At 41.2% G+C, this 26775-nt stretch overlaps 1 protein-coding gene across 2 annotated transcripts in view; it reads right to left on the reverse strand.

Moving 5' to 3' along the window:
* Nucleotides 1-18620, reverse strand: part of TTC21B (tetratricopeptide repeat domain 21B) — a 53673-nt gene extending 35053 nt beyond the window's left edge. For both annotated transcript variants that reach the window (XM_081321701.1, XM_081321700.1), the window contains exons 1-10: nucleotides 18555-18620; nucleotides 16970-17099; nucleotides 15243-15353; nucleotides 13567-13733; nucleotides 12098-12220; nucleotides 10154-10311; nucleotides 8074-8158; nucleotides 5857-5955; nucleotides 4603-4795; nucleotides 4116-4213 (exon numbers count right to left, since the gene is read on the reverse strand). In XM_081321701.1, the coding sequence (XP_081177827.1) occupies nucleotides 4116-4213; nucleotides 4603-4795; nucleotides 5857-5955; nucleotides 8074-8158; nucleotides 10154-10311; nucleotides 12098-12220; nucleotides 13567-13733; nucleotides 15243-15353; nucleotides 16970-17099; nucleotides 18555-18575 (1185 nt within the window). In that variant the 5' untranslated portion in view covers nucleotides 18576-18620. The remainder of the gene's footprint in view (nucleotides 1-4115; nucleotides 4214-4602; nucleotides 4796-5856; nucleotides 5956-8073; nucleotides 8159-10153; nucleotides 10312-12097; nucleotides 12221-13566; nucleotides 13734-15242; nucleotides 15354-16969; nucleotides 17100-18554) is intronic.
* Between the last annotated feature and the right edge of the window lie 8155 nt (nucleotides 18621-26775).

Raw genomic sequence — 26775 nt, forward strand, 5'->3', positions numbered from 1 at the left:
GCCCCTGACCCGATGCAGATCCCGTCGAGCTCCATGGTTCTCCGCGGAGCTCCGGGAGATGAAGCGCCGGAGACGGGGCCTAGAGAGCGGTTGGAGGTCCAGCCGATCCGAATCCGACCGATTGCGACTAAGAACCCATATTAGGTCTTATCTCGCTGCGATAAGGGTGGCGAGGTCTAATCACTTCGCTACCCTTATCGCGTCCGCAGATAATCGCCCGGCCGCTCTGTTTAGGGTGACTCGCTCCCTCCTTAATCAGGAGGTGAGGGAGGAACCCTTGCAGGGTCGTGCCGAGGAGTTTAACAATTATCTGTCGGACAAAAATCACTCGGATTCGGACTGGTCTGGACTCTGACTGGGCAGAGTCTGGCGATCAGGACGCGGGTGGTCTTGTCGATATCACTTGGGAGGAGTTTGATTCTGTAACTCCGGAGGAAGTGGACAGGATTATGGGGAGACTGAGCTCCACCACATGTTTATTGGACCCGTGCCCTTCCTGGCTGGTTTATGCAGCCCGGGAGAGGACACGCAGCTGGTTCCAGGCAGTTATATCAGCTTCTTTGAGTGAGGGCAGCTTCCCTGCCGTCTTGAAAGAGGCGGTGGTGAGGCCCCTCCTCAAGAAGCCTGCCTTGGACCCAGCTGTATTGAACAACTTTCGTCCGGTCTCCAACCTTCGCTTTCTTGCGAAGGTTGTTGAGAGTGTGGTGGCGCATCAGCTCCCTTTGGTCCTGGATGAAGTGGATTATCTAGACCCGTACCAATTGGGTTTCAGGCCCGGGCACAGCACGGAGACGGCATTGGTCGCGCTGGTGAATGATCTCTGGAGGGCTCGGGACAGGGGTCATTCCTCTGTTCTAGTCCTATTAGACCTCTCAGCGGCTTTCGATACCATCGACCATGGTATCCTGCTGCGGCGTCTCAGGGGATTGGGAGTGGGAGGCACGGTTTTACAGTGGTTCTCCTCCTATCTCCAGGGACGCTCGCAGTCGGTGTTGACAGGAGGGCAGAGGTCGACCGCGAGGTCTCTCGTTTGTGGAGTTCCTCAGGGGTCGGTCCTCTCGCCTCTCCTGTTCAACATCTATATGAAACCGCTGGGTGAGATCATTCGTGGCTTTGGAGTTGGGTATCATCAGTACGCTGATGATACCCAGCTTTTTCTTTCTACCCCAAACCACCCCAGTGATGCCCTCAACGTGATGTCCCGTTGCCTGGAGGCGGTTCGGGTCTGGATGGGGAGGAACAGACTTCAACTCAACCCCGACAAGACCGAGTGGCTTTGCATACCTTCATCCCGGGTCTATTTGGATATTCCATCTCTTTCTATGGGGGGTGAATTATTACCCCCCGTAGATAGGGCTCGCAACTTGGGAGTCCTCCTAGATTCGCGGCTTACCTTGGAAGATCACATGGTGGCTGTGACTAGGGGGGCTTTCGCCCAGGTCCGCCTGGTGCGCCAGTTGCGGCCCTATCTAAGCCGGGATGATTTATGCACGGTCACTCACGCGCTCGTGACCTCTCGTCTAGACTACTGCAACGCTCTCTACATGGGGCTTCCCTTGAGGACCACCCGGAGGCTCCAACTGGTACAGAATGCAGCCGCGAGGGTTGTGTTGGGAGTCTCCCGATACTCCCATGTGACACCTCTGCTCCGTGAGCTGCATTGGTTGCCAGTTGTCTTCCGGGTGAGATTCAAGGTGCTAGTAATGGTGTTCAAAGCCCTCCATGGCATGGGGCCGGAGTACCTCAGGGAACATCTGCTGCCGGCATCAAGCTCCCTGCGCCCTGTGCGTTCCCACAGAGAGGGCCTCCTCAGGGTGCCACCGGTCAGAGAATGCCGACTGGTGGCCCCCAGGGGGAGATCCTTCTCTGTGGGCGCCCCGGAGCTATGGAACCAGTTACCGGTTGAGCTCCGGACAGCGCCCGATCTGCGCTCCTTTCGCCGCAATCTGAAAACATACTTGTTCGAGCAAGCCGGCCTGGCCTGAGGGGGGATTGGTGGGGTTTTGTTTTTTTTATCATTTTTATTGGGGTTTTTACTATGTATCAATTGTATTTTAATCGGGCATGCATTTAATTATCTTTTAGTTTTTGTAAATTTCTGTGTTTTATTCTTGCCCTGTACACCGCCCTGAGTCCCCCGGGAGAAGGGCGGTATAGAAATATTAATAAATTAAATTAAATTATTTTATCACAATTCAAATTCTTATACCTCTTTCTCCCACACATGCAATCTAGCACCCTGGAAACCTGCTTCTTTTAAATAGGAGAAGGGTTTCCACCTGCCTTTACTCTGGGATCAGTCTACCTGGATAACTGTTTGAAAACTGGCTCTCATCTGAGAGAAGGTAAAATAACAAAGATATAAGTAAAGTCTGGTTCTTCTCTCCCGCCCACCCCCCGGCCACAGAAAGGCAACTGGGCCGTGGATATGGCAGAGCAACTGCCAGAGAATTGTCACCTCAACACAACCGCTAAATTTATTCAGAAGGCACCATTTTCCAACTCTCTGCTTTCACGAGAGCAAGCCCTCTCCTTGTACAGTAGATATTTTAAAACATAAGAGCAACAATAATTATCGCTTCAGAATTGGTCAAATAATTAAGGTAATAATTAACCAAATAACTCTTAATAAATTGAATTGAGAAATGTGTTGTTGTTTCTTACATTTCTTTTTCATAAGATTCAACTCTACTCCAATTTGTTGTCATTAAACTACCGGTATGTCTGAAATAATTAAACTCTCCCTGCAGAGTTTTGTGATGGAGGTTGGAATCCATAATCTTCTAATCCTCTTACCACCAAATTGCAGCTCTGGGTTTTGCTGCTACCAATTTGGTGGGCAAACGTTTATCTTTCAAAAATTACCAATACTTACAAAAGGTTTTTATTTAAGACTTTGAAAGGGTTTTGGGGGTGAAGACTTATATTAGTTTTGTGCTCGTTCTTCTCATTTGTAGTCCTGGCTCTACCAGCCTTTTCTAACGTCCTCTCCTTGCATGCCATCCCAAAATCAAATACAGCTTGAGACTTAGCAAAAGAAACTCCAATATGAATCACATTAAATAAGGCTGTCTTCCTTCTCAATGTTATATAGATGCTCACCACTATCACCGTCTTCATCCTCTCTCATAAAATCCAAGAACGGGACATTGTAAGAACATGAAGATAGAACTATGGCAGGGGTCGGCAACCGGAAAAAGGAAAAGAGCCACTCGGAACCGGTTCCATCACACAAACAAAAAAGTGGGAGCCGCAAAAAGTGCGCGTGCGTGCATCCACGCATGCGCATGCGCAAAAAACATTTTGCGCATGCGCAGAATGGGAGGCACCTGCGTGGCGACGGGTCTCCCCTTTGGAGAGGTGCGCGCGCACCTCCGCCCGAACGGGCAGTGGCGCCGTCCGTTTGGAAAGCTGCCGCAGCCCGTTTGCAGGCTGCCGCCTTCCTCTGAAGGCGGTAGCTTTGCAAACCGGCCGTGGCAGCTTTCCAAACGAGCGGTGCTACTGCCCGTTCGGGCGGAGGTGCGCGCGCACCTCTCCAAAGGTTTGGAGAGCTGCGCGCGCACCTCTTGGAACGGGCGGTGGCGCCGTCCGTTTGAAAAGCTGCCGTGGCCTGTTTGCAGGCTGCCGCCTTCCTCCGAAGGCGGTAGCTTTGCAAACGGGCCGCGGCAGCTTTCCAAACGAGCGGCGCCACTGCCCGTTTGGGCGGAGGTGCGCGCGCACCTCTCCAAAGGTTTGGAGAGGTGCGCGCGCACCTCCGCCCATTCGGAGAGGTGTGCGCGCACCTCTCCAAATGGGCGGCGCCACTCTCCATTTGGAGAGGTGCGCGCGCACCACTCCCCGTTTGGAGAGGTGCGCGCGCACCACTCCCCGTTTGGAGAGGTGCGCGCGCACCACTCCCCGTTTGGAGAGGTGCGCGCGCACCACTCCCCGTTTGGAGAGGTGCGTGCGCAGCGGGCGACTGGGAGCCGCAGGAGACAGCTCAAAGAGCCGCATGTGGCTCCAGAGCCGCAGGTTGCCGACATGTGAACTATGGCATAGAGGTCCTCAGATCCGCATTAAGAAAGAACATGGATTAGTATCAAATCATTTTTGGAAAAACATTATTCTCCACTTACTGCTGATATTCCAATAGACTGTTGAACTTCATTCAGGAACTCCAACTGCTGCTCTACATCATCTAACTTCCCCTCCATTAACTGGCTTCGGATAATTCCTGTAATGCAAAGATGTTTCTCTTCAGCTTTATTCTACGAAAATAATGTCTTCAGGGCACAGATCAAATTTCATAGATGACAGGAGGAGCCAATGAATCTTTTCTATCAAGAACTGCAGGCTCGCAGGACCTAGGTCTGAAGTCAGCAATGAAAAGGGCATCACCTCTACAGTATTGCCAACCACACTGGGCTCTGGGGGAGAAATGGTCATTCTTGGCAAAGCCCTAACTCTGAATCTGCAGTAGGCAAATTCAGCCAAAGGTAACCTGAAGCTATGAAAATATAATAGTGACTCAAAAACAAATTGGAAAAGATCAACCTCTCTCTCTCTCTCTCTCTCTCTCTCCCCCTCCCTCCTCTATCAATTACTCATAAAAAATCCCCAAACCTGTTAGTGCAGGAACACTTGTTTCATCAAGAGCCATAGCAGTTTTGTAGCATTTCATAGCTTCCTTTATTTTTCCTTGAAAAAGCATCTGATAGCCCAGCTCTGTAGCAATGTCCGCATTCTGAGGAGCTAAGCTGAAAGCTCTATCCACCAACATCTGGGTCAGTTGCAGGATATGTGGATTGCGGCCACACTACAGTTAAACATCCCCCCCCCCAAAAAAAAATAATTCCATTATGAATGGTTTTAGTTTTGAAAAACTCTATCGGACATAATCACAATATTAACTAAAAATGACCATCTTTACATCAAATAATGCTATTATAATTAAATTGTATCCATCATCGCATGCATCTATGGCCTGGTCAAAGAAACTCTCTGCAAGAGAGCTGTCCACAATTTTACTAAATCCTTTTACTAACCCCCTATTCTAAGAGTAACATCTCAGAAAGAAAAAAAATGGTTCTAGCAGGCTTATTTAGGCCATGCTCTTTGCTAGCAAACAGCCCCCAACAAATTTCTCCTAAGAAAATGTATTCTTTGACAGAACGAGACTGCCTCATTTATAAAGTCATCTGGAAAATATTCCTTGCATTAGTGAATGTGACCAAAAATCGGACTTTTCCAGTTCTGCTACCAATAACAGGCAGCTAAAATCCAGAATCAAGGCCAGTAAAAGCACCCATGAAGTCCATGAATTGCTCTGCCCGAACCACCTCCACCTTTGACTGCTGTCTGTTTTGGGCAAATGTCCTCAGCTTTCACTTTTACACACCACGGCACATCTCACATTTTGCCCAGAACCAGTAGTAAGTGAGTCTCTTGCCACAGAGAGCTAACCAACACAAATAAAGAGAGGGAGGGAAGTGACTACTGTTCACTGTTCTTCATGGTTGCAATCACGACAGAGATGCTGAACAAATGTTACAGCTATCCCTTAATTTTGCATGCCGAACAATGCTTTTCCAATTCCAGTAATTTAGCATTTCCTGAAGCATACCTGGGCTTTAACTCCAGTAGTCCTCAACTTACAACTGGTGGTATGAAATGGTTACTAAACAAATGGTTGTAATTTAAGGACTATCTATAATAATATTCCTTCTTAGCCTTATCTTCAAAAGGCATGATCGGGACATAAATCAGTGCTTCCTATGAAAGACGAAGTTAGCATTATGTACATAGAGCTTAACCAGCTTATATAAGAGAGTCATTCAATCAGTCATTACGGGCAATTAAGAAAAAAATTCTACTTACCGTTCTGCTAAAAACTAAGGCTATCTTACAGAAAAGCTGAGGATTCTGTGGTTCCAACTGATCCAAAGCACTAATCAGATCTTTCAGCCTGGATGAAGCCTAGGACAAACAAAATATACCGGTCTTATTATTTGGGGGGGCGGGGGATAAGGAGGAGGGAACATTTATGAAATCTGGGTACAGAGGCATCTGGAATGCAAAACTTGTGCCAGCAGCCAGTATTTATATTTATTTATTTATTTATTATTTGGATTTATATACCGCCCCTCTCCCGAAGGACTCGGGGCGGTGTACAGGGCAATTAAACACTATATACAACACATAATATACAAAAATTACAATAAATTAAACCAAGTAGCCCTAGACAATAAAACACGTTCTAAAATGTAAAATTTAAAATTTAAAATCTAAAATCCCAGTCCCTCAGTCCAGGCCGGCAAGTTCAAATAGCCAAGTCTTCAGGTCGTGGCGGAAAGGGCGAAGGTCGGGAGCCATCCGGAGCTCAACAGGGAGCTGACTTAGGAGCCGCGGTGGTGCAGTGGTTAGAACGCAGTATTGCAGGCTAATTCACTGCTCACGGTCAGGACTTCGATCCTGACCGGCTCAAGGTTGACTCAGCCTTCCATCCTTCTGAGGTTCGGTAAAAATGAAAACCCAAAGGTCCTTTTTTTCAGGACCAAACCAAATTCTATCACGGGCCTGAAAAGTGGCCATAAGCAGACTGCGTTCAAGTCCTCTTTTCTCCAACCCAACGTCCATGAAATACAGAAGACAGAGGTTTGCACATAGCTGTTCGCGTAAAGTCTTGGGGACACGGTACTCTTAACTGAAAGGTCATTGGTTTTCAACATCAGCTTAAGCCTCTGAGAATCCGCCCACTTTGGGAAAGGTAAGTAGCTTGCAAGGAACACCGTCTATCAATGCTCTCCTTGGGCAGCCAGAAAAGAGGTTCAACTATGAAAGGTTAAAAATTCTGCATCTGGAGGAATTTTCTATCATGAAAATGGTTTCCTGGGAAACACACTTTAAGCCCTATGCATCCTACAACAAGCTAAATGCAAATGTAGGTTATAGAGTTATGTTTGCTTTTTCTAGACAAACAACAACAGCAAAAGTAAAAATAGCAGCAGACAGAAATAGTGCTTAACTAGTTCAGGCAATAAAAGAAAGCAGATTTATGATTAGCACTAGTTTATTCTACCCTACATTTTTATAATGCGATAAAAAAATTCATTGAAAAATATTAGAGTTATAATTAAGAATCTCGTTTCCAATATTAAGCTCCCCCATTCCTAACAACCATATTTTGGTTTAAATCTTAATGGAAATTAAGGAAATACTTTGTAACATGCATAAATTGCTTAAGTTTCATATAAAAAACAAAGCTGATTTACTCAAAATTCTTATATAACCGTTCTATTTTCTTTTAACTTGATCTAGCATCTTGAATGAATCCAAAACATCTTGGTTTTTAAACCATGGTTGCTGACATAGGTGTGTAAATCCAGCCAACAGTTTCATCGATAGCCCTTCATTAAACATTTTCTGCAAAGTGTAAAATCAATGTATCTTTGGACCAATCTAGAGTAGACTTAGACAATTTTTGTTATCACAGACTAAGGAGCCTATTGACAAAAAAATATCATAGATTCTTGGGGGAAAAAAAGGCTTTTTCCATTGTACCCAATTGCTACCTCCCACCAACAAAACACACCTTACACTGGCAGCTCATATTCTTCTTGCAGCTTCTTGTGTGATGCCTGGATTTGCTCCATCCTGGCCTATCTCCAAATAAGATTTAGGCAGTATGTATTGTAAAGATGATCTCTTGTTCCACCAATGGCTGTTTGATAATGTGATACTAGCAGTTTAAATTAGATCCATCCTTTTACTGCATGTACTAAAATACCTGTGTCAGGACTGTAATTGTCAAAAGATATTTACACCTGAAATTTTCCATCTGCTGAACTTGGAAGTAAATTCAGTGGAACTTAGTTCTATACATATACATATACGTATACGTATACATATACGTATATGTATACATATACACATAGATAGATATATGGATTGCATTATTAAAACCATTGCCATCATTCTCTTCACTAGCAATTAGAAGACACATTATTTTACACGGAGAAAAATTCTGAATAATTGTTTCCCATGTCTCTCTGTAAAATGCATCCAACAGTGTGGAATTAAAAACTGAAGACTCACCTCAGGTATGTTTCCTTCCCTGCACAAACAGTGAACAGCCTCCATTTTTAAAGCATCCAGGTTGAGAGCATCTTTCTGCAATAATCTAAAGGAAAATAAATAAATAAAAACACCAAAACACATATTTTTAGGTGTTTTCAAGGAAAACTGCCGAATCACAGAAGCCACAAACAGAATGGCTAATAGCTGAGCTCCATTTGGACAACTTCCCTATTTTTGTTTTAGGGCAAACAACTATTTACTTTAGGGGAATTAGTCTCTGGGGCATTAGTGACAATTAATTGCTTCTGTGGACAAATGTCAGATTAATTGGGAATTTTACTTGCTTAGTACACCCTCTTGAAAATTTAATGTGTTGCTTTGTCCGCAACTGTTTTTACTGGGCATTATTACTGATACTACTGTTGTGGACACTAAGCTGATGTTGAACTTAATTACGGCAGCGAGACTTTTAGTAGCGCAATATTGGAAGAAGGAAGAACTGCCGACTATAGAAGAATGGACTTTAAAAGTCTCTAATCTGGCGGAAATGGCAAAGATTTCAGCGTACTTGAAAGATAAGTCGCAACAGAGATATATTGTGGAGTGGAGAAGATGGATTGATTATATCCAGAATAAATATGGGACTAAAAAGTTTCATTTAGCATTTGAATAAGTATTGATGTGATATTTAAATTGCTTGTAGTTATTTTATAAGAGTTAAAGTGCAATAGATTTAATATTTTATTGTTGTTTGCATAAGGTAGACTATGATTGTTTGTATTTTTATACCCTGTATTGAGCTCTGGGAAGTCAGGGAAGGGGGAGGGGGAGGGGAGGGAGGTGTTGGGGAGGTTTGGGGAGAGGGGAGGGGGTTGGGAGGGGTTTTGTCTTTTTAAAAAAATGTATTGTAAAACTTTTCAATAAAAAAAAGAAAGAAAATTTAATGTGTTGCTTGGCATCTTTCTGTCCCCCTCATCTCCCGCTTTCAAGGCAACTTAGAGAAATAGAAACAAGGCTACAATGTTCACTTTGGCAGCACATTTATTAAACCTGAAACAATACCAAAAAAAAGAGAGATTTGCACGGGCACGCAAAGCTATAGAGCTTTCCTAGAGCAGTAAATTGCTCATCCTTGTTCAGTTTCGTATCATTTCATTATATGAAATTTCAAACAAAAAAAAAAAATCAGTGGGAGCAGCTGATGCAGGCACCCTTTCCCTCCACTGCGCGTGTGTTTGTCTGCACAGAGGTTGCTTCAGCCAGAATAGAAAATGTTATCAGCCTTCACATCTTTGGTTACCCACTATCAATCATGTATAATCCAATAATGCTGAAGCAATGACTGAAAAAATGAGTTTCATAGAGTTTCATAGTTACTGACCAGATAGATCAAGATTGGAAAACAAATAAATGAAAAACTGTATTAAGAGCTGAGGTGGCGCAGTGGTTAGAATGCAATACTGCAGGCTAACTCACTGCTCACTCCAGGAGTTTGATTCTGAGCAGCTCAAGGTTGACACAGCCTTGCATCCGAGTTCAGTAAAATGAGGACCTTGTAAACCACTTAGAAAAGGCTGTAAAAGCACTGTAAAGCGATATATAAATCTAAGTGCTATAGCTGCTATTGCTATTCTTTTTTTTAGACCATTTCCCACTATTACCTTAGCCTGCTGTCACAGAATCACTCAGCCATTGTTAATAGCAATAGCACTTAGACTTATATACCGCTTCATAGAGCCCTCTCTAAGCGGTTTACAGAGTCAGCCTATCGCCCCCAACAATCTGGGTCCTCTTTTTACCAACCTCGGAAGGATGGAAGGCTGAGTCAACCCTGAGCTGAGAATCGAACTGCCAAACTGCAGGCAGCCAGCAGTTCTGCCTTCTAACCACTGTGCCACCACAGCTCACTTTATAATGAGATATAAAATTTGTCTCCCTTACTGTCATTTTGGCACCACAAGGTTGGAGGACTCTACAAGATGATCTAAGTCACCAGGGGAGAAATCCCCTTTGATCATTTGCCTTCTGCAAAAACACTGCAGCTGAGACGATACAGCATTTTGAATTGATCTAGACAAGGACAATTTAGTATACTCACCTCTGGGCAGTCTCAGCTGCCTGCTCCCAATCCTGCAAAGCCAGCTGTAGCTTCATCTTTTTTATAAATGCCGGAAGAAAGCTTGGGAAATTTGCAATTATTTGATTCACAGTTTCCAAAGCTCCTGAATAATTCTGACGGACTTCAAAATACTGGGCCTAGTGAAAAATGAAATGATCACCTGGTCACTTATATCTTGCTTTTTTAAAAACAAACAAACTTTCCAACTAGAAAAAAGTTTTTCTTAGACAATTCCCTGGCTGGTGCACACTGATATAAAAGCAGTCTGTTGTGACTGCTTATCTAGAACCTGTTTCCTGATATATAAAGATTTTAGAAGCCATATCAGATCGTCCTTGATTTATGACTGGCTGCTTAGTGACTGTTTGAAGTTACAACAGACCTCCCAGGGGGTACCTATGTTCCAAAGTTATAATGGGCCAGCCCTCTGGCTATCAAGTGACTACATGTCAGGCACTCAGCAATTGCATTTGTAGCTCTTTGCCGCATCCATGGCCATGGGATCATATTTTACCACACTTTTGTTGAAAATCAGTATTTATTTCTGGTTTTCAGCAAAACTGACCCATAATGGACCATTGGTTTGCTTAATGACCACAGCATTAGTGGAGCGTGATGGCGGCTCACATGGTTAGGACACTGGGTTGAGGTTAGCAAGTCCATGTTCAAAACCCAAATGGTGCTGCATGAGTTCCTGTCACTTGCTCCAGCTCTTTGACAGTGACATGAAAAGAGCCCCCATGGGCATCTCCTAGGCAACGGTGATGTCACTAGCTAATCCTTTCAAGCCAGAAGTGCCTTAAACAGTGCCTTCAACACAAACAGTACTTGGGGGGGGGGGAACCACAGTGTTTGCTCAACAACTGCTACAGAAAAGTTCATAAAGTCATGCCTGCCAGGTGGGTGACCTTTCTTATAATTATCACAACTTATGACCATGATAGGCAGGCTCCATTATGGCCACAAGTCGAGGACTATCTGTATGTACTTACAGGATATCTTCCACTGAAGGTCATCAGTTTTAATGCTTTTGTATAAAATAAAGCTTTATGACAAAATAGCAATATTCCTATAATATGCTAAGTACAATGTGGTTTCTTTGGTCTCCGTTTAGTGAGTTTTGTGAATCTAGCCAATTGATGTTTATTCAATAGCTACCGCATGTTTAAACCAACCCATGTTTAGTAGAGTCCCTGAACCAGTGAGTTTATAACCAGGATTATAATGACTTGGAAAGCAAAACCATTCAAAGCAGTAAATATGCAAAATACAAGTTTCTAAGTGGAATTTTAAAAAATCACAGCAAAGTGATTGTAAACCTACTGATTCAAAATGCAATTTATAGTAAGATTTTAAAAACAGAATATATTTTGCCAAACATAATATTTAAAAAGACCTACAAAAGCTTCTTTTTAAGAAGAAACAAAAAGAACTATTTCTTCTCCACAGTTGCAAATGGTAAAACCCTTCAAAGCGTCTCTTTGATTCCCAGACTTTATGCACATTGCTCTTCAATTGTTTCAACCTCCAAATGCCTCTTTTGTTTTTCATAAAAGAAAAGCATATGTCAAAGCAAATGCAAATAATTGGTGATATGATGGCTAAAAGATTTAATCCAGTGAACCAAAGAACGAATAATGACTTCAATCAGATTCTTAGAACCCACATTACATAAAATAAGAAATTAGGAGGAGAGAAAGAATAAATAGCATCCTGAATACAAAATATGGTTGCTTTGATCTGCTCCTTCATCCATTCCTCCATTCTTATCCTGGATGACAATTGCACTAATCTGTGCTGGATCAGTCTGCATCAGCTGCCATATTTTGCAGGACTGTTTTTGTGGCATATTGGCCACAATGAGAAAGCCCGTGCTCTCCATTATCTTTCTAGGTGCATTTAAAAACTTTTTTATATACTTACTTTACCCATCAGGCCAAAAATATCGTTCCCACTTTGGAGCCCTTCATCAAAACATTTTCCAGCTTTTTTCATGCTTGTCTCTTTCCCACTAGTCACTTCAAGCCATCCTTTTAGAATCCACCCCTGTAAGAACAAAGTAAAACATTAAATGATGCAACACTATGCTGTTGTTACCAGATACAGATTTTTTAAAAAAAAATCATATAAAGTTCTACTTAACATAAATGCAATAATTTATGTAATGCAGAAGACTGATACATGTTCTGTGGTGTTCATACCTGCTGTTATAGGAATAGCACTTAGACTTATCTACCGCTTCACAGCCCTCTCTAAGCAGTTTACAGAGTCAGCATATTGTCCCCCAAAATCTGGGTCCTCATTTTACTGACCTCAGAAGGATGGAAGGCTGAGTCAACCTTGATCCAGTCAGAACTCCTGGCTGCAGGCAGTAAGTTTGCTTGCAATTCTACATTCTAACTACTGGGCCATTATGGAATGGGATGGATTTAGTACTTAAAGCATTATGATGTTTCCTATTTATCCATTCCCAGTAAGAGGCCCACTCCAGATAGGCAGAAAGACAACTCTTAGCACTCTACAGCACTGGCACACTGATGAACTGCTCTAAAAGCTACTGTGAAAGCTAGAAGGACCAAACTCACAAGACTAGAGAGGTGTTGCAATGACAATCCATAGATGTTAACCACTCCTCGCACTAAGAAGCAATCCACCTTCAGCCCAGACACATAGGCAGGAGGAAGTGATGTGAGGTTCGAACCTCAAGATGTATATGAATAAATGTAAGGCTTGAAGGCTTGTTACCACTGGCAATTTTTCTGTTTTAATTAATAAAACTAGCTTATCAAATAGCTGAATCCTTGATTCTCACACTTAGAGTCCAAGTCATAATCCAGATGAAGCTCACATCTTTTCAAAATATGGAATATCAGCATAACAGAAGTTAATAATGAAGAAAACTAGTTGGTAAGAAAGCATTTAGGATTTCAGTAATTCAGGATTCTTCCATTTAAACGGTTTAAAAAAAACATTTATAGCCCCCAAGTGATCCAAGATCTATTCCTGAGTGTTTTGAGGCTCCTAAAAATGGAGTACAATATGCTATAAGGATATATATATATCCTTATATCTGCAGGGAACATGGCACTTTAAGCTAAGTATCAAATAAGTAGTAGAAGAATGTAAACATATTGTATTATTGGCCAACAATACATTCCACTTAAAGAAACTGGCCTCCCAAACATTAAACTAAATAAAAACTATCAGGTTTATTTTGTAACAGTACCAAAATTATCAGTTTTCTTGTAACTTTTTGTACTTCTCGAGTGTTAAGGAAGTTAGTGATAATCCACTCTGATATGAAAGATGATGGAGAGCATCATGAGCAAACCTGGGAGTGATCAAACCTTGTCTTCAGCAAGTACCACCCACAACTATAGGGAATGGGTTACCTCTTTACTGCCGTTTGAGATCTTGATCATTCTGTCAATGTATTCACGGGCTTTCTCATTGCGGCCAATATGCCACAAAAACAGTCCTGCAAAATATAAAGCCTCCTGTCCTGCTGTCTTACGATGTTCCTTCAACTTGGCATCAAGTTCCATGATAACTTCCCGATCTAAAAACAAGGGAGAAGAATGTAATAATCGCATAGTTTGAAGGACCATCATTGAATGATGATTTCAGCAGATTAGAGACTTACTGCAAGATATTACATAACAGCAACCAAACCCTATTAAAAAGAACAGATGTGTTATAGAGTCATAGAGAAGAACAGCAAATTTTATCTAGTCCAGCCAATGCAGAAAATTCACCAGTCTGGAGTCCTAAGTGCCCTAGCAGACAAACATCTATTCTTTGAAAAGCCCACCAATTTTTTCACTAGAACCTGTTTTACTGTTGAATGGCTGAGAAATGTATTTTAGCCATTTTTGAAGATAGCTTTTCATATATTCTTTTCATAATCTCCAGGACCCACTCCTTCTTTCTTCTCTGGACCTTTTCAATTTGCAATATTCTTAAATGGCATCATCCAGTATTGAACACAATATGCTGTGTTCAATACTGGATGATGCCAGTATATCTGATAAAGGCATTAAGGCACAAATCAATTTTGACTATGAAGCTAGTGCTATTAATCAATCTTATACTTCCAGTAACTAGTTTGGCTGTCACACTGTATTAGTAATCCAGTTTATGGAGAGAACTGGATCTTTACAGACTAAAGAAGACTTTTGATCTGCCACTGTCCACAAGGGGATTTGAAAAAAGCATGACAGAAATTAAATTTGAGCCTTTATCTATCCAGTGTACTACAGACATCTCAAACTACAACTTCCATGCTTGGAATCAATGGGTGTAAATTTTATTTATTGGAAATTATGAGGGATGTAACATAGAGGGCATCATCTGAATAAAAAATCAGACAATTTAGTTAAACACACCATTAAACTGGCCAACCAGTGGTTTATAAATTGGAAATTATGAGATGAGGACTATTCATCATTACCCCAACCATCCATGTTAGGATCAACTGAAATGAAGTCACCTTCCAAGAGGATTTGGAACCTGGTTCCCGCTAATAATTGATAATTTTACAGAAAGCTAAGTTCTAATTAGCTGACTGTACAAAGCTTATTTCACATATACCCATGCGTGAAATATAAGCTTTGCTCCTATACTGTGCAAGTCTGGACTTCATAAAGAAAAGATCCATTTTTCTTCAAGTTTGCAAAGATAACTGGAAGCTATTGGCGGTCAGAGACACTTAGTTTCTAAGATGCAGGCTTGCAAAGACATTTGCTATATTGATTGGAAAATAATGTTTACAAGAGATCACAAAAGAATGGCGAAAACGGTGAGGCAAGTAATCAGCACTCCTGAACTTTGTGATAACTGGAAAAGATAAAATAATAATGGCGTGGGAGAGAGGTCAGGGAAGGAGTGCCTTGATAGAAGAATACATGGTTGGTGGCTGCAAAAATCCCATCGGGACAGTGAGGTGTAAACATCTCTTTTGTAGCAGAGTTCCATCTGTACCTTCATATTAAAATGGAGAAATAATGTTATTACAATTCACCATGTACAAGCATAAAACTTTTCTGAGTAAAAATAAATGAGACAATACCTGGGTTTGGACTTTTTTTATGGGCATAGATCATTGCCATCACTGTGCACAAGGAAACTTCTTGTCTGGTTTTAATGGATTCAAGACTGAGAAGAGCTTGTTGGGCATGGCCTGGGAGAAGAAAATCAGTAAGGGTAAGTTGCATTCATTTGTGCAGCAGCTTTTTGGCTTCCCCACTATGCCTTCTTCAGCGTAATGCTGTAGTGAACATGCATGAACATGTTAGCGTGTGTCTAAAGTACCTTTTAAGGCTTACTTTATTGATTATGTAAACAATTTCTGTATTTACAAAAATGATCACTTAATATCGAAAATGTAAAAAGGAGATACAAAAAGACAACACAGGTGGTCCTCGCTTAATGACTGGATGCTTAATGACTGTTCAAAGTTACGACGAGCTCAAAAAACGTTATTTACGGCCCATCCTCAAAGTTCTGTCTGTCTCACACAGACCCTGCAGACACACGATCACATTTTTGGTGCTTGGCAACTGGCTCATATTTGTGACTGGGTGTAACATAATTTCTAAAACGCTCATTCAGGAGAATGGATTCATTTAATGAGCATGGGATTCACTTCATGACTGTGGTGACTCACATTATGAAATAAGAACGGTCATAAAGTTGAGCCAAGTCATACAGTGACCCATTTAATGACCACAACAACCTATGACCAAAATTTCAGTCCCAACTGTGGTTGTTAAATGAGGATTATCTGTATAACAGTAGTCACAGAAAAATTTGCAGTGCTTTCTGTATATACAAGACAATTCTGTGAAGTGGAGATAGCAAAAAAAAATCTGATTACATATTTTTCTCATTCTATAACTTCATATAATTTCTTGAATGGCATTAACATTATATAACACTGCATTTGCAATTGGCATCCATTCATAAATTTATGAAACACTAATTTTCACACAAACACACAAATTAATTAATTGGACTAAATATTGGGTTTGGAGTTTTAAAACAAAACTCTCACATTCAACCTTTCAAACACCTAAGACAACTCTCTTGGTTGCCTAGAAAAGCATGAAATGCCCAAATGACCCTAAAAGAGTTTATTTGAAAAAAACAAATTATAAGGGTAACAAATTAATAATTCTTTTCCTTCGCAACAGAAATTGCAGGGACGGACCGTATGGGACTTCAGATGTTGAATTTCAACTTTTGTCTGCCTAGGGCTACCAAATTTGAGCTGCAAAAATTAAACATCCACAAGATATTACAGCTAGCTGGATTTGTCTGTGATTCTTTTCTGACATCAATTAGTGTTCCCAAATTTTTCTGCCCAAATCTGCTAGCACTATCTTTACCCATCCAGCATTACCAAGGGCTGAGGTTCTGCAGCATCCAGGACCCAATCCAGTGGTGGAATTCAACCAGTTCACACCAGTTCGGGCTCAGAATGCACTTCCAGAAATGGCATCCACACACAGAACCGGTTATTCACATATTTGAATACCACCACTGACCCGGTTCCCCCTAAACTGTTTACCAGGCAGAAATAGAGGCATGCATGTTCGACTGTAGACCCGAAAGATTTACTTACAGAAACTTTTAATACATAGAAGTAAATGAAATGATTTATGACTGCAATCCTATCTGCCCCTTTGTGAAAGGAAGGCCCATGAAATACAATGAAATTCACTTCTTAGTAAGTATTCGTTATCAGATGAATAAGCAACATCTGCAACTGTGAAAGTATATAAAGTAAAGAATTACCTTCCATCAAAATGCCATAAGAATGGTAGAAAATAAACACTGGGTCATTGGCAAATGTCTTCAAGCCTTCATTGGCAATAGTCTGAACGTGACGAAAATAGCCTTCCTGACAGTAGTAATTAATTAAAGCCTGAAAGGAAATCAAGACTTGGATTTACACAAGCAAGCAGGGAATCACACTTGTAAAACCGAGAAAGGGTTTAGGAAAGTTACTTCCAAAATCTGACAACAATCTCTTTTGCACACTTTTTGGTAGTCTAAATAAGAATTATGCATAATATACAATTAACCAAATTCATAATGTGCTTTAACTCCCCTTTAACATAACTACATACAAAGTACCAATAACAATATCCCTCTAAAATCTACTCATAAGCTAAAATGGAACTTTTTAGTCCCATATTTATTCTGAATATAATCTATCCATCTCCTCCAAACTGAAATATATCTTTCCTGTGAATGATCTTTCAAGTAAGCAGAAATCTTAAGACATTTCTGCAAGATTTGAGCCGATTTCCTCACTGATGCGCTCTTCGGCTGTACCAGCATGACAACTTTCAGAATTTTAGCCAGGAATTCTGGGAGTCGTAGTTCCAAGGTAGCCGAGAGGGAAGGAGTGCTCTAGTGCAGGGGTCTTCAAACTTGGCCCTTTGATGACTTGTGGACTTCAGCTCCCAGAATTCCTCAGCCAGGCACGCTGCCTGAGGAATTCTGGGAGATGAAGTCCACAAGGCATCAGAGGGCCAGGTTTGAAGACCCCTGCTCTAGTGTTTAAAGAAGATGCACGGGCTCGTGTCGAGGGGGCCGGACTCACGTTTACACTCGGCTTTCTTACAAAAATCACAGCTGTCCAAACCCGATCAGGAGGAAAACGTCATTTTAAGGCAGAAAAGCGAAAGGGGCGGCGGCGGCGGCGGCGGCGGGAGGGGGGAAACAATTTCAAAGGCTCTGGAGAAAAAAAAGAGCAAAGCTCTTCCGTTTGTCGTCCGAAGCGGGGGGGGGGGCGAGGCCAACCAACCCTGCGGGAAGCGGATCCGCTCCTCTACGCCAAACCGCAAAGGGCTTTGCAGAACCATCGGGGGGGGGGGAAGGGGAGCCTGGCCTTTCTGGCCCGGCTCCAGCCGGCGTAGTTTTCCCGGAGCTTAGCCTCCTTCCAGACGAAGGGGGGAAAACGCAACGCCGGGAGGAGAAGCGGCAGAAAACGGCGCTGCCATTTCCAGAACGGAGAAGGGAGACGAGGGGCGAGAAAGTTGAGGACCCGCGATCGCTGCGCGGTGGAAGGAAGGAAGGAAGGAAGGCAGGAAGGAAGGAAGGCAGGAAGGAAGGAAGGAAGGAAGGCAGGAAGGAAGGAAGGCAGGAAGGAAGGAAGGCAGGAAGGAAGGAAGGAAGGAAGGAAGGAAGGCAGGCAGGCAGGCAGGCAGGAAGGCAGGCAGGCAGGAAGGAAGGAAGGCAGGCAGGCAGGAAGGCAGGAAGGAAGGCAGGCAGGCAGTCAGGCAGGCAGGCAGGCAGGAAGGAAGGAAGGAAGGAAGGAAGGAAGGAAGGAAGGAAGGAAGGAAGGAAGGAAGGAGCAGAGTTTCCAACAAACCTGCAGGAAGGAAGAATCCATGGCTGCTGAAAGCAAGCGGTAGCAACGCTCGTTGCCAGTGCAACGGGATGGCCCCCAAACGTCAGGGAAAGGTGGAGCTTAAAGCTGGGAGCGACGCTTCGCCTTCGAATGGCGGGAGAGGAGAGGCGGGGGGCGGCGGCTCTTCCCTAGCAGAGGGCGATGGACCGTCTGATTCACGTGACGCAGGGTAATAAACATCGGGTTAAAAATAAACAAAACCGAGGCGTGTTCTGCTGTATATAAAACTTGTAATTGGAAAGCAAAAGAAAAGCTCCCGACCGCGTCCTCCCATCAGACAGAATACAAAGAGAAGAAAAATAAATAAAAGCGAGGAAACTTGTCTAGACGTGCGCAGTTAACCGCAGTGCTAGGCGTGAAACCGCAACGTGGCTGGAGGTGTGACAAATCAGCTTGGTTACGTCGATAAGATTCACTCTGCGGCTGGCAGAGAAGCAAAGGGAGACGCGCGAAGCTGACAAACACTTAAAAAAAACGCAGGGACGAGCTCGTTCCCTCCTCTCCAAATCCCGCAGCCCTGCGGTGCCTTTTCAGCCGACCGGAGTCCGGGGACCCGCGGTTTTTTTGCAGCCCGCCGCCAAAGGACGTGGGAACGAGGGGAAAGGCGAGCTTCCTCTGCAGAGATATAATAATAATAATAATAATAATAATAATAATAATAATAATAATAATAATAATCAGTGCTTTTTTTGTAAAAGAAAAAGGTGCCGGAACTCACACATGTTATACAACCCGCCTTGCCTACCCTACAAGGTTCCATCCAAAAAAGGTGCTGGAACTCCGTTCTGAGCATTCAATGAGAAAAAAAGCCCTGATTAATAATAATAATAATAATAATAATAATAATAATAATAATAATAATAATAATAATAATAATAATAATAATAATAATAATAATAATGATGATGATGATGTTGGAATGGACCTTGGAGGTCATCTAGTCCAACCCCCTGCTCAGGCAGGAAACCCTATACCATTTCAGACAAATGGCTGTCCAGTCTCTTCTTAAAAACCTCCAGTGTTGGAGCATTCACCACCTCTGGAGGCAGGTTGTCCCACTGGTTAATTGTTCTAACTGTCAGGAAGTTTCTCCTCAGTTCTAGGTTGCTTCTCTCCTTGACCAGTTTCCATCCGTTGGGTGGGCGCTGTCCCTGCACGGAGATCGGCTGCCTTGAAGCCGTGAAAAGCCCTCCAAGCTCCGAGCCCATTCGACGTGAACCAGATTCGCTCAATCGCTCCCCCTCCCCCCCCCGATAATGCGCAACGAAACAGAACGAAGTGGAGTCTTCCTCACAGCCCTGCCCAGGGTTCTCGACCTCTTGCACTGGATCCTAACCCTCGCCTGGTGGAGCTTATTCAGTTGGGTGCGTGTGCACAAAGAAGACGCTTTTTTTAAAAAAGTGCTAACCTAGTGACCTTGATTGATTTCTCGGGCATGTTCCAAAGTACTGTTTTTTTTTATAACAAATGTGTTTATTAAAAAAAAGCACACCAGTAACAAGGGCAAAGCATACAGGAAGCATTCTCAACTATCTATCAAAGGTAAAAACCTGTCTCTCCAGCTTGTACTGAATTATAAATTGTAATAAACTCCACCTGGTCAATACCGAACACTGTTTCAAAATTGTGAAGATAAATAAAAAATACATCTTTATTTTTTTTCTCAGAAAGCGAATCTAGGAAATTATCTTCATTAACTATTGAATTAATAAAGCCAACGTGTGTTAAGAGTTGCAGGATGTCCTATCCTTTTCTCGCCTGCATCCAAGTTGATTGATTATGCTCCCTCAAGTCGTTGGCGATTCTTAACAGCCGCGCAGCTTTTCTCCGTGATGATTTATCCCTAGCCTGGCACCTGCGACTCTTCCACCGGTGCGCTAAGTTATATATTGTCTTTTGTTCAGCCTTTCCCCGCAACAGAGTCTTTTCCAGAGAGCTGGGTAGTAAGATAATTTGAGCCTGATCATTTACATGCGCTAAAAAGCTCCTTATTCAAAAGTAATTGTTCAAACTCGGACAGTCAACTGATTGAAGCTGGAGTCCCAAATACAATCTCTTTGAGCATGTGCCATATACCTCTCCCTTGGCGCGCCCCTGGTGCAATTCTCTGCCTAATTTGTTGTTATATTCTTGAATGGTGTTTTATTCTGATTAATCGCAAACTATAGCCACCTCAGTTATGAATTACAATTTCCCCCATGTATTATTATGGTAGCCTCCAGAGATTTACATGGCTCCTACTCTGATGATGTTCAGAAAATCTTTGAAAAACTAGTTGTTTCCCTGGATTTTATGTAAGGATGGCTATTAATCTCATTTAAGATTTTATGTCTGGTGAATTGTCTTTTCTGGAGGACATGGTTTGTACTCTTACTGTTTTGTTATATTACCTTTTATTGTTTGTAAGCTGCATGGAGTTGTATGGAATTGGGCAGCCTCTACGTCTAATCAATTAATGATTAAACTTTGTCATTGTTACATTATTTATTGGGGGAATTGATCTGGGCTGTTGTAAAGTTGGGGAAAGGAGAAAGCTGATGTCACCTGGTGGGGAATTTATCATAAGGAGCAAGGAAATAGCTTAGAATGCTTAGATTCTAGCGGCCCAACTGGAGAAAGAGTAAAAGGGAAGGTTATGCAGGTAAACTCCTGGTTTTCATCCTGAAGCTTTAACCACTACGCCAAACTGGCTTTCATATGTTTATGGATTTAAATAATACTGAGTTTAGAAAGACCTTACTTGGTTGTTGGGTGACAGGCAGAGTGTAATCCTGAATTCTTCAAGCAAAACTGTCAGGATAGCGGAGTGTGGGTAACGATAATTTTCCAACATTTAATTGTAGTATACAAATATTCTTGCCTTTGTATAAATTTGGTTGTAGAGCTGGATGTTTGTTGCTTAAGGGATTAGTAACACAGCATGGTTTTCAGTTGTGAAATCGAAGAAGGAAAATGGCCCCAAATTTGTCTTCATCTCTCTACTGTATAACAGACCACTCTGGAAAGCTTCAATCTAGAAAGTTGTTTCCATCATCTGTCCTCTCTGGTGGTACTGATGCTTCGTTTTCTAGTTTTTACTGTCAAAAAGCAGAAGGGGAGAAATTGATTATGTGCCATCAAGCTGTTATTGAAACCTACCGGTAAACTGATTTTCTCCATAATGATCTGACCCCATCCTGGTCTTTCTGATCTTCCAGCAGTGCATTCATTACCACTGTAACCGAGTCCATCCACCTTGCTGCTTGCTGTTGCCTTCTTCTGTTTTCTTCCCAGCATTAGAGATTTTTTTTTGTTTCCTTCCCAGCATTAGAACTAGGTCTTCAAACAATGTACCCAAAGTAGGATAATCTGAGCCTGGTCATTTGTGCCTCAAGTGAGAACTTGAGTTGATTTGTTCAATAACCCATTGGTTTGTTCTTGGCTGTCCACAGTATTCTCAGGTGTCTCCTCCAACATCAAAGCTCCTAAGTGTCAATAATCTATCTTGCCTCTTCAAAGTCCAACTTTAGCTTACTTAGAGGGAGAAAGGTAGTAACTCTATTAAAACCATGTTAATGTGCTACAATAATTACACACACAAAAGTTAGAATAACCTGTCATGGAAAATTCAGAACAACAGAGCTCAAAACTGAGAAATAACTAGTTGAACCTTGAACAATAGGAAAGCCAAAATGTTTATGGAAGATGAGGGCCACAAGATGGAAAAATACTTAGCATTTAGCTTGTACTTTTTAATAGCCAGTGGTCCATACTTACTGCCTTGTAATAAATATATGCACATCTGTTTATGTCTTAGAAATGTTTTAGGCTTAAAGACATTTTATTGCTTTTTCTACAATATTGCTTTTTCTGCAATATTTCTGTCTATGCTTTCTTTCTTATGTTAGGGCTTCTCACATGTTGTTCATTTTTTATTATGTAGATTGTTTAATTCACTGAACAGTTCAATAAAGACTTTCTCTGTCCATTTCTCAACTACAGTGGCTGGAAATACAGTGATCCAAGACACTGAATGACATCAAATTGTAGAAGGCTGGTGTGAACAGGAAGGTCCTGAGTTATGAACAGATGTCCTCTCCTGCACTGGAGCAGGTGTCTTTCTCCTCCTCCCCTCCACCCCAAAGCATATAAGGAAGAGCCTTGGTGGAGCAGTGGGCTAATGCCTCCTTAAGTAACACCAGCTGCCTGCAATTAGTGCAGGTTCGCATCCCACCAGGCTCAAGGTTGACTCAGCCTTCCATCCTTCCGAGGTAGGTAAAATGAGGACCCAGATTGTTGGGGGCAATTAAGCTGACTTTGTAATAATGCCGCTTGGGGGTGTGTGAAAGCCCTAATAAGCAGGCATATACATAGAATGAAGGCTACTGCCAAGCTTGTAAGCCGCCCTGAGTCTTCGGAGAAGGGCGGGATATAAATGGAATTAAAATAAATAAATTAATAAATATAACATATCCTTCAAATTTGCCTCACAGTGTTGACCAACGTACATTGTAATTTTATAATGAACATAGGAGTTGTAATGGGGAAGTTACTCTGTTTAATTCCACTGCTGGACATAATTCTGGCTTATGACAATGTGTTTCTTAGCAGAGAAAAACAAGAACCATGGACATAGAAAATAAAAATGACTTTTTCCCCTCCTGAAACCTTATTTTCAATTGAGGGACATCTATTTTTGGGGCAGAACAGAACTCCTGCTGCATGAGGTCTAGAACTAGACTTTCTACCCTGAAAAGAAACCATCATCAAGGAATGAAAACTGTTCTAATTCATACTTAGTGCAGTATTTTCCTTTTTCCCCCCTCAATCATTATGGAAATATCTTTGTTTGCTGAAGAAAATCTTTAAAAGGGGATAATTCCTCAGATGTCTCTGGTCAAACAAAAATTATATTTAATTTGCAAATTTTTACCCATTCTTTACAGCATTTTTTAAAAAGTCCTAACTTAATCATTGTGATTTCCAGTTCTAGGATAGGCAGTCCTCAACCTATGACCACAGTTGAATCCAAAATTTTCATTGTTAAGCAAGGCAGGTGTTAAATAGGTTGTGCCCCATTTTAGCTTTTTTGCCATAGTTGTTGAGTGAATCACTGAAGTTGTTAAGTGAATCATACAATTGCTAAGTAAATCTGGCTTCCTCCATTGATTTGCTTATCAGAAGCTAGCTGGTGATCACATGACCCTGGAACATACTCCTGAAAATATCATGAAGTACATTAATACCTTCACACTGGAGTTTTATAAAAATATGACAAGTGGGTCCTTCAAAGGTTTGAAAGAGTGGGAATTGGCAACCCTCTTTTCGTAGTTTCCTTTGGAAGCCTTAGTCACCAACATCAACATTTAGATCATATGATAGCAACAAAAATTTACATTGCTGTTCATTTGTAGACCTACTTTTACAACTATCGTAAATACATGCCAGTTGCCAAGTGTCCGAATTTTGATCATACAACCATGGGGATGCTACAACGGTTGTATGAAAACCAGTCATTAAGTCTTTTTTCAGTCCTGTTGTAACTTCGAACAGTCACTAAATGAATGGGTGTAAGTTGAGGATTATCTGTACGGTATACTGAATAATACCAATATATGATATATATAATACCAATATATGGAATCACTACCTTCAGGCAGCCATAAAGTAGCTGTTGATACTTTGGCAAATAAAGTGAACTAGTTTCCAATGCATACATATAATTTCCAGCTGTCCAGCAGCAATTGTGGTTTTCAAACCAAATTACCATTTTTCTAAAAATCACTTTCCTATATTGCACACGAATTACATATTTCCGTTATGTATTTAACTAAGCTTGGCCAAGTAAAATAACAGAGAGAATTCAACGGAACAGGTACAAAATATATGATGGCAAGAAAGACATTTACTAATCTAATCTATTAGCCTCAGATATAATGCACTGATACATTCATTCTAATACATTTTGACACATTAGTCCCAATTCCCAAAATGTACATTGCAAGATCCATACTTAAGTCAATATAATTTTTTGTGTGTTTTCGGCTAATGGCTCAAAACCACACTTCACGATGTTCACGGATACATGGATTTTTCAGAAGATAGTGACCCTTCTCACTACACCATATGCTTTTAATTCTTGTCTGAATTTACTTATTCCTGGGAAGAAACTAGGATTACTTCTAAATTGTGCACATATGCAAGACCTTCCATCTTTAATTTCAAAGATCTTTTTGATATCAGCTCTTCATTTAAAAGAACATTTAAAACTTAAAAGGTTAGGTGGGGCTTGGTGGATGCCAAGAAGTCCATTGGATAGGCTGGTATCCACAGGCACAAATGGAGGACCATGGGGATTATACAGCTTTCCATCTTGGAGCAAGTAAGTGATGGCCTGGGACTGTTTCATGCTTGAAATGATGATCACGATCTGTGAAAATTGAATACATCATCTCTAGAGTTGGATTCAGAGAACCACATCCATGACACCAAACGCTGCCATGCAATTTCTATGTTCTCTTATAGCAAGCTTCATTATATCGATGGAACTTTCTTCCATATAAGTATGTTTATTAACATTTTAGTTACATTCTTATTTATGACAGAGATTGAATTCCATTTTATTTTAGAGATGAAAAATAACCAAGGAAATTACAATAAAAAAGTAAACTTTATTATTTTTGCACATTGGTAATTATGTATAACGTTACTGAGAATATTAGTAGCATTTCCTGCATGCAATTCAACAATACAATAAGTTGATAGTTTATTAAAAGAAAGCATCTATATTTAACATATATAAGAAACAAAAAATTTCTGGATGTATTTGGTTACATAATTTTGCTATTCTTTTCTGTGAAAAAATACTGATATATTAGCAATGATTCTAAAGCATGGAATCAAAGAAATATACACAGTTAGCATTAAATAATTCCAGGAAAAATACTGTGTTTCTGAGAGAAAAAATGCTACATTTTCTGATGCAGGCACAGCTAAAAAATTAAACCAAATCTTATATCCTTTTCTTATAGCAAAGAATAGCTGTTTGGAAGCTAGCAAAATTGGGATATTTCTTTCACAAATCATTGATTTATTGCATCTTGAAAATATTAGCAAGTACAATTTAAAAAGCAGAAAGCTACAATTACCCGTCTCTTCTTCATTTCTTGTTTTCTGATATTCTTTCATGAAAAAAGTGCTATGGAAAGAATCTAACTTAAAAGGCTGCAATATCAACCTGAAGATAAAATTCTTTCTTATTTTATGTACATAATGCTCAAAAATAACACAACTTGATCTTTACAATATTTATATTTCCTTATAAAATTCTAACCACATTATTTTCAACAGGTTTAGGCATTTGCAGTATACTCTGTACAGTTTGGCTATACATCGGGTTTGTTTACTTAAAATGTTAAAATGTCAAACAAAAGAAAAAGATCTCTCCAATATTGCTTAATGATAGGAGGAAATGAGGTCTTGTTGAACTCTTTTTTTTTCCACTTTACCTCTGACATTCGGCTCCCTGTATTTAAGATTCTGGCCAGTCCAAAGAAGAGAAGCGTAGGCAATATAAACATGCATTGATTGAATCCAAACTACCTATAATGGTACAGAATACATCGTTTTACCTGCTGAAAGCTTGCACACTAAACTTATTGTGGTACATACATAATGTGCTCGGATCATTATTCATTTGCTCAAACGTGCACCACAAGTAAAGGACTATTTACACAACAGAGGGATCTTCATTAGACACACATGTTGGCAATCCTGCTGAGAGCTAAAGATGGCTAAACAATATTGCAGGAGGGGAAAAAAAGTAAACATATTATAATCGAGTTGGGGGTCTGTTCAGGACTGGTGGGGAAGAGAGGATGGTTGGAGGTCACACTGATGTAAGTGACGCCACACAAAATAAGACAAACAACCAAGACATAAAACCAGTAATTTCCGACTCCAGTTCTTGTGAGATTTAATTGTCTGTGCAAAAATAATCCATTTGGTTTATTGTTGGTTAAGCACCTCAACATGGAACATTCCTTCAGGGTTAACAGAGTTGTTGAAAACCTGTTGCTCTTCCTAACCAAATGCTTTTCCCACCATGCATGATTGAGAAGTGCAGCATGCCTCCATGCAAATCATTTTGGTGTGCATATAAGAGAGTCATAACATAGAACACCTGGGCCTCATACTGGTAATT

Source organism: Vipera berus, assembly GCF_964194415.1.
Source record: "Vipera berus genome assembly, chromosome: 1".
In the NCBI taxonomy this organism is placed as follows: domain Eukaryota; kingdom Metazoa; phylum Chordata; class Lepidosauria; order Squamata; family Viperidae; genus Vipera; species Vipera berus.